General features: G+C 52.4%; 1 protein-coding gene across 1 annotated transcript; it reads left to right on the top strand.

Moving 5' to 3' along the window:
- Window positions 1-2243: 2243 nt before the first annotated feature.
- LOC122372407 (RYamide receptor-like) lies at window positions 2244-7855 on the top strand. Its single transcript, XM_043349557.1, has 2 exons — window positions 2244-2566; window positions 6865-7855. Exons 1-2 carry the CDS (start codon window positions 2327-2329, stop codon window positions 7579-7581), a joined length of 957 nt encoding a protein of 318 aa, XP_043205492.1. The 5' UTR covers window positions 2244-2326; the 3' UTR covers window positions 7582-7855.
- Window positions 7856-8588: the final 733 nt, after the last annotated feature.

Below are 8588 nucleotides of genomic sequence, written 5' to 3'. Positions count from 1 at the left end.
ATCATGTATGTTCATTAATGATCTTTCGCTACCACGCAATTCTTATCGCTGAACACTAACTTCTGTTCAGAACTAGAAACTCCGTCTGAACAGTGCTGTGGGATTTCTAATATCTAAATTAAAAACACGTAATTTCACCTGGCCTTTTGCTATACGTTGACAAATAAACTCCTCGAGGCTGTGAAACCGGTCGCTCCAGCTGCAGCTCAATCGTTTGCTGCCTCCAAACATCTCGGAATAATTTCACTGCCTCGTCCACTCTGCCGTTCAAGTGTCGGCAGATTGGAGCATGTTATCGCCGCACATTCAGAACTGGCTCGGCCAGCCAGCGCCGGCTCTCAATCTGTGTATGGAATATCGAACGGTCCGCGCAGTGACAGAATAGAGAACACTCTCCAATCGCCGGCGCTGCGCTAAGAACGCCGCAGGTGAAATTAACTGGACGGAAACGAGGCTATATAGACGTAAGCCAAGGAAGCAGAATAGTCGGTCGTTCGTTTTCAATATGTTCCTGTGGCCAAATAGGCAGCTAGTTACTTGCCATCTATGTCCAATGGCACATTCCCCGTCTGTCTGCTCCACGGCATAGCTACCTTAGTTTGATATTACGTGCGTCCAATATCCAATATTCCTTATGACAGTTAAGAAGTTGTCACTGTTCGCTGCAGTCTTACATAAGGCGGAATTCATAACTGAATTGGAATATTGCAAGGTGAGAGGGATGTATTTTCGTGAAACTGACTGAGTGAAACTTTTTATTATTGTACTCTACGCATCCGGTACTTGTCAACCACTGCCTATATTTTAGTAGTCAATACTACACAGTTGTGAAAAGAGCACACAAGAGTAAAGAACCAAATTTGTTTTTGCTTTGCCTGCTCAGAAGCTAATGACGAGCTTTTAGCGCAAGGCAAAGCCACTTCTAAATGTCAGCTTACACTGGATCCAATGCCCGTTTCAATGGCCGTTTATGTGTTTGTGTTTGCGGTGGCGTTGGTGATTCCGGCTCAAACGCCGATCCTAGGCCGGCACTGTGTTGTTTTTTGGGGCTTTATGACCGGGCCATCCCATTATCCTGCGAGGCAATGGAGGAGGAAAGAGGCGGCGAGGGTAGAGAGGATCGGACGCTGACCGGTGCGGCAAACAGTGCAGGGGCACACCGTCACACTGCAGGACACTGGACACTGGAAACTAGTGGACACTGAATGTGGACACTGGACACTGGACACTGGATACCTACTGGACACAATACACCAGACACAGAACGGTTATATGATTCGACGAGCCGCCCAGGCGAGTCTGGGTCGACTCCGAACCCGCCGGTAGAATAACAGCGGTCTGGCCGGCTGGCTGGTTTAACCCTGCAGTTTAGTTTGGTTCACATGCAGATTGCATATTTAAACGTACATACGACTTCGAGACGCCATTCTTAGTCAATCAGAGTTTGTCATGTGAAGGCGGATACAGACACACCGTCCGTCAGAGCGATGTCCTGCCCCGTGTTCGACTCAGTCCGTGCTCAAAGTTTGTCTGCAAAGTTAGACGTCAGCAGAGCGAAGTTTTGTGTACATAGGTATGCGGGAGCGAGGAGGCTGTTGACATTGCCGTAATGTGAGGCGACCTCGCTTGCCGGATCCGTTTTCCGACACTGGCGTTTTTTTTTTTCCTAACAGGGAAGCGAAACATAATCTAAAAGATCAACTAACAAGGTAACAAGTGACGAAATTTCACTGCGGACCTCAATTTTTATGTCAGGTATACGTAGCCCGGTCCCGTAGCTCAGGTGGTAGAGTGTTGGACTCCGCGTGGTGAGAGCACGTGTTAGGTATAACAGTCCGGGTTCGAAGCAAGACGGGCGCTTGACGTTTATGGGCCTCCTGGCAGGTATGGTTGCGGTTGGTGGCAGGCCGTAGCCAGGCGAAGTCAGTGAGAGGACCGGCCGTGAGCGGCTATGTGCGCACGTTAAACTTCGGACACCAAAGTTTGCCATAGAACTGGAATTGCGCGATCGGAAGGAAGAGGGCAGGGTCAACGCAACAAGCTTCGCTTAGCGGTGGCTCTGTCCTTGTGATTTGAATCCTGCCTATCAAAAAGTTCGGACCAAATTAAAAGAAAAAATGGACGACAGACAAAGCAACTATTTATTTAAAAAATTAAACAACTAATCAACATCTATTTAGGTACATCATATCTGACGCTAGCTGTAGCAAAAATCTAACCTTCATTTTCTCTCCGTTTCAGGAGTCAAAACTCGACTACCTCTGCAGGCCTCGCCAGCGTCAAACCTCGTGACGCGCTGAGCTCAGGTCACGCTCCGCTGGCCGCCATGTTGGATCAGGCTAACCTCACCACCGTGGCGGCCATGTTGGAGCCGTCTAACCTGACGGAGGTGTGGTTCTGGCCGAACGAGTCGTGCCTGGACCTGCACCGGGACGGCGTGGAGTTCAACTTCAGCGGCTCGGCGCTGATGCAGGCCTGTGTGTGCGGGCACGCCAATATCACGCCGGCCGAGTACCGCGCCTGGGGCTGCACCTACTACGAGCCGCACACCGAGCAATGGTTCGAGGTGAGTACGGTAATAGAGTACCGGGTGCACCTACTACGAGCCCCACACCGAGCGCCGGTTCGAGGTGAGCTAACCAACATTACGGTAATAGAGTACCGGGTGCACCTACTACGAGCCGCACACCGAGCGCTGGTTCGAGGTGAGCTAACCAACATTACGGTAGTAGAGTACCGGGTGCACCTACTACGAGCCCCAGACCGAGCGCTGGTTCGAGGTGAGTACGGTGATAGAGTACCGGGTGCACCCACTACGAGCCCCAGACCGAGCGCTGGTTCGAGGTGAGTACGGTAATAGAGTACCGGGTGCACCTACTACGAGCCCCAGACCGAGCGCTGGTTCGAGGTGAGTACGGTAATAGAGTACCGGGTGCACCTACTAAGAGCCCGAGACCGAGCGCTGGTTCGAGGTGAGTACGGTAATAGAGTACCGGGTGCACCTACTAAGAGCCCGAGACCGAGCGCTGGTTCGAGGCGAGTTAACCAATTACGGTAGTATACAACCTATACAGCACTGGTTGCACCTACTGCGACTCGAGCCTGAGACCGAGCACTGGTTCGAGGCAAAGGTAAAAGAGAGAGGACGTGAGATTTTTCACTTTTTTCATCGAACTGACACAATTGCTGATGCAAAAGATGTATGGGTAAGGCGACACCGGAGCATAAAACCAATAGCATGTGTTCGCACATTTCAATGTCATAAACTGGTATAAATCACTGCACCCTGTTATCTCTACACCTCTCCATAAATGTGCGAACATATAGGAAACCATAGTAACAGTTGCCACCCGGCGTTTTCTGTACCGTCCCTATCCGCTATGTGCTCGGCGCATTTCCCAAAGGGTGTGTATATTTGTCGGCGCTACCGAGGGCCAATATAAACCTCCTTATAGCCGGAGGGCATTGTGTCACGGCGGCTCCTATACGTTGCTGGGCGTCGGTGACGGTGGCGGCGCCGGCGGCGGCGGCGGCGGTAACCCTATTGATTTGCAAATGCAACGGCAGTTTTGTTACGGTTTCTTCGTTAACCCTCGCGGGCCCGGGGGGGGGGCGTTTTTCGCCCCCCCCCCTGGCGAATATTTGCGATAACTCCCGAACGCTTAGGGATAGGAAGGCGAAACTTTCAGTACCTTTTCTCACATCAATTTGACATCTTCTGAAGTAAAAAATTTGGACTTAGCCCCCTTGATGACGTCACAAGGTCCATTTTTCTAGACCCCTGCACGGCAAACTTCGGCGTCACAGACGCAAACTTCAAATAGCTGCTAAAAATAGAGTTTAAGAGATAAAGACAAATTACGAGCACGGCTGTGTAGCGTTTGACCTAGAGAAAAATAGAAAAATAGTTTTGGTGACCTGAGGTCAGAGGTCAGGTCAACGACCCCGAAATGTGGTTTTAGTTTTTCGCAAATAACTTCGACAAAAATGGTCCTAGAGCTACGGCAGTGGTACCATCGCATTCGCCTTGTCAAGCCGCGTCGAATGATATATATTTTGTTCGGAAAAGGTCAAGTTTCATGTTGACCTCATGTGACCTCGAATGACCTCTGGTTGACCTTGACACATGAAAGGTCGTTTATGATGGATTTGTACCCGCTGATCACGAATCTGGCATCTATTTTCCTCTAAGCCTTCATTTAGAGCTTCCGGATGGCAAAATTATCTTATTTATTATTACTAACTTGAATCAATGAAATAGCCTCTAGCAGGGATACTCTTCTGTGACCTTGACCTTCGAGCAGCCTTGTATCGTAAGATGAACCACAAATAGGGAACTGATAAGCCTCAAAACATTTCAAAACATCTTGGAAGTTAGCACGCAAGATGTGCGAAAAAGTGCCAAGTTTGAGGTCAACTTTGAGCGTGACCTTGACCTTGACCTTTGATTTGGAGCACATTTTCAGAATCCTCAGATTCTCTTCTTTCGTTTGACACCCAATTTTGCCGGTTTGATGCAGCCTGCCGTCCTCTAGAAGGCTTCTTTTGAGATCACTACACATGTGCCGGTTTTGGCCTTTGACCTTGACCACTGACCTTGAAAATTGACCTGAGGTCAAAAATTTTAGGTGCATTAGAATCGTCTCGTAAGGACCTTTCCTTTGGTATCGCTTTTGTTTCCGTAGCTCCCTTATTTACGGAGTTAGACAGGGGGGGGGGGCGAAAAACGCCCCCCCCCCCGGGCTGCGGTGGTTGGGATTACCCCCCGGGCCCGGCCGGGTTAAGAAAATTGCAGGAGCAATCAGACAGAAGTATGGACAGGAAAATAGCCAGTCATGAAGGCGGAAGAAGACACGAAAAATCATGAAGGCGGTACGCTGGAGTGCACGCCAGTGCATTGGGCTGAGGTATCAGGATCTGTGCCGCCATTCGTCTTAACGTTTCAGCATTGCTGCCGTGTGACAGTAGGCTGATCGGTTTAGTCAATCACTGCATCATCAGATCTCACATAATCGGTTAAATATCAGAGTATTGAGTCTGGAAAACAACGAATGTATTGTATGTATATCAACAGGATGTATTAGCTGACATAAAATAGGCACACTGACATAAATTCCAGATAATCTGACAACTCGGATCACATACAATCCCAGACCAATAAACGACAATATCAGCCAAAACGATGGACAAACGCGTCAGCCAGCAATCAGACAATATATGTAAGCATGACTTAGTACTGTTTGAAAACAGACCATTATCCCAGACAACATAACAAAAATGAAGTCTCCGACTTTTTTATTTCAATTCACACTTGCCTGAGGGCCTCGCCGGCCACAGTGTGACCTCCATGCAACCTGGTACGGAGTAGATTGGTTATGCGGTATATGTGCATTGTGCAGTTGGGCAGTAAAGCCCACAGACACAGACCATTGCATCCTACCGCGCTCCCGGGCACACGGCTCGTATATTCACCGCCGCCGCGCCATAAATGAAACACTCACTGAGGCGCGGCATAGTTCGGCCTGTATCACGGGTGGTTGGATTTGAGTGAAGCCACATCCCCGCGGCGTCCCATCCCGGGAGCACGGACCGTAAACCGTCCCACCCCGGGAGCACGGACCGTGAACCGGCCGTCCCAACCCGGGAGCACGGGCCGTAAACCGTCTGTGGCCGTCCCACCCCGGGCAGTGGTAATGGAATCACCGGCCGTCCCACCCCGGGAGCACGGACCGTAAACCGTCCCACCCCGGGAGCACGGACCGTAAACCGTCCGTCCCACCCCGGGAGCACGGACCGTAAACCGTCCGTCCCACCCCGGGAGCACGGACCGTAAACCGTCTGCGGCCGCCCCACCCCGGGAGCACGGACCGTAAACCGTCCGTCCCACCCGGGAGCACGGACCGTAAACCGTCCCACCCCGGGAGCACGGACCGTAAACCGGGCGTCCCACGCCGAGACTCGCACGGACCGTAAACCGTCTGCGACCGTCCCACCCCGGGAGCACGGACCGTGGACGTCCCACCCCGGGAGTACGGACCGTAAACCGTCTGCGGCCGTCCCACCCCTGGAGCACGGACCGTAAACCGTCTGCGGCCGTCCCACCGCGGGCAGTGGTAATGGACTCACCGCCGCCGGACTGTCAGACGGACGGACGTCGGTTTGATGTGGCGGGTCGCGGTGGGGCCACCGCTCAGCCCCGATCCGAGCCGACGGCGGGGCAGAGTGGTTTCAGTAATATAAACCTCAGCCGACAATGGACAGCGCCGGGTACAAAGACTCTCAGAGGGTACGCCAGATGGGCCTGACCGGCTCTCGTGGCGGCGGTACCCAACTTTTCCGCAACTATCCAGATTTGGACAGGTCAATGGCAGCTCAATGGCAGCTCAATGGCAGTTCAGTGTCAGCTCAAGGATAGTTCAATGCCAGCTCAGTGGCGGGAAGTCCGGAGGTGAACGTGAGTGCTGTTAAAGTCATGAATAAGTGCAAAGTGCAATACTCGATGACCCAGACAACCCGTCAATCCGTCATTGCTAAAAGGAAAGTAGTCTTTGACAGCTGATTCTTCCATACGATATTGATAAATCCGTACGGCGAAAAACGACTTTACCATTACCCAACTGATCCTCCCCTTACCCATTCTCCAATTGGTCATCCCCATGAGTTTTCTCCGTTCCTCAACTGACTGTCCTTCTCCTGCTCCCCCATTCCCAACTGACCCTCCCCCGTTCCCCCAACTGCTCTTCCCTCCTCCGTCCCGAACTGACCTCCCCGTCTCCGTCCGCAGGTCGCCGTCTGGATCTCCTACATCTCCATCAGGGTGCTGTCCGCTCCCCCACTAACCCCTCCCCGTCTCTCCGTCCGCAGCTCGCCGTCTGGATCTCCTACATCTCCATCATGCTGCTCTCCGTGGTCGGCAACAGCCTGGTCTGCTACGTCGTCCTCGCCTGTTCGCGCATGCGCACAGTGACCAACTACCTGCTGGCCAACATGGCTGCCGGAGACCTGCTGATGAGCATCCTCTGCGTGCCGTTCACGTTCCCGTCGGTGATCCTGCTGCGTCACTGGCCGTTCGGCTCGGCGATGTGCTGCCTGGTCTCCTTCACCCAGGCGGTGTCCGTGTTCGTGTCAGCCTTCTCCCTGATCGCCGTCAGCATGGACCGCTACCGGGCCATCGTGTTCCCGCTGCGACCGCGCGTCACCCGGCCGCACGCCCGGCTCATGATCCTGCTCATCTGGCTGCTCTCGCTGGCGGCCTGCGTGCCGATCGCGGTGACGTCGCGCACTCTGACGCCGTCCTCGCCGCGGTACGTGCTGGGAGATCTGCGGGTGTGCCAGGAGGTATGGCGCAGCGCCGGCCGCCAGTACTACAGTCTCACAGTGATGACGCTGCAGTACTTCCTGCCCGTCCTGGTGCTCGGCTACACGTACGGCAGGGTGGCCGTCGAGGTCTGGGGCAGGAGCTCCAGCAGCCTCTTCGAGCAGCGCGACCCGCGCGAGGCCAGACTCGTCCGCACGCGCAGAAAGGTGGGTCAGGGACTGCACATACGCAGAAAGGTGGGTCAGGGGCTCTGCACACGTTGAAAGGTGGGTCAGGGACTCCACATACGCAGAAAGGTGGGTCAGGGACTCTACAGTGACATTCAACACCCGCCGAAATGCGGCTGTGTAAGACAAGATAGCTGAGAAACCCAGGGTCCATGGATCTATAAGAAGCCAAGATGAAAAATCAATCAGGAGTTCAACAGTAAGGACGTAGGCGTAAAAAGAAAGTGGGACCGCTTTCAGTCGAAAGCGGTTGAAAAGCGATGCTGGCTTGACAGTACTAATGGCGTGAAAACAGAACCAATTAATTAATTGGTTCAAAAAATTAATTAATTAACCAATTAATTAATACATGCAAAATAGGTAAATGTCAGCTGAAAACTTGCCTGCATTTGTTTCTGAACTTCGGTTAGCAGAAGCTGTCCGTTTATGTTAGCTTGAATCCGCGACTACCGTTGAGAAGTGACCGTATCACGTGTGAGAGTGCGTGGATACAAACTGTAAGCACACGTGGAGGGGTCTCCTTTCGCTAGTTCTAGGCTTTCCATTTTATCCACCTCAACCCAAACCACGACCGGCTGCACTCATCCAGGGTGGACTTTATCAGTTTCCGCCCTCTCTGCCTGTGGGGTGGGGGGGGGGGGGACTGAGTCTAGGTGGTTCCGGGCGGGAGGGGACGTCCGCCAAACGAACCGGCGCCAGCCCGCCAACGGTGGAATATTCTGCGGAAATCACCGAGACTCCGCGTTGATTGAATATCTCGAAATCTAGCGGACTTTCGAACAGATGTTCGCCATGATTGCAAGTGAGCAGCCATCTTTTAAAAAGCTGGCATTTAGGCGACGACCAAAAGCCATATAATCGAAAAATACGACGTGCCAGCAGCCACTTTATTTCCATATTTATAAAAAAATATATCAAGTTCCTGGCCCGGAAATTGGCTCCGAACTCGACAAGCGTGGCGACCATTGCTACAAATGCAATGCGTGACACTGACCAGTAAACCAATTTCTAGACTCATATTCGGAACACAAAAGATTTATAAA

This window comes from Amphibalanus amphitrite, unplaced genomic scaffold (assembly GCF_019059575.1).
Source record: "Amphibalanus amphitrite isolate SeventyFive unplaced genomic scaffold, NRLGWU_Aamphi_draft 001357F_arrow, whole genome shotgun sequence".
In the NCBI taxonomy this organism is placed as follows: domain Eukaryota; kingdom Metazoa; phylum Arthropoda; class Thecostraca; order Balanomorpha; family Balanidae; genus Amphibalanus; species Amphibalanus amphitrite.
Note: the sequence above shows the minus strand (reverse complement) of the source record. Positions and strands in the feature narration are given on the sequence as shown.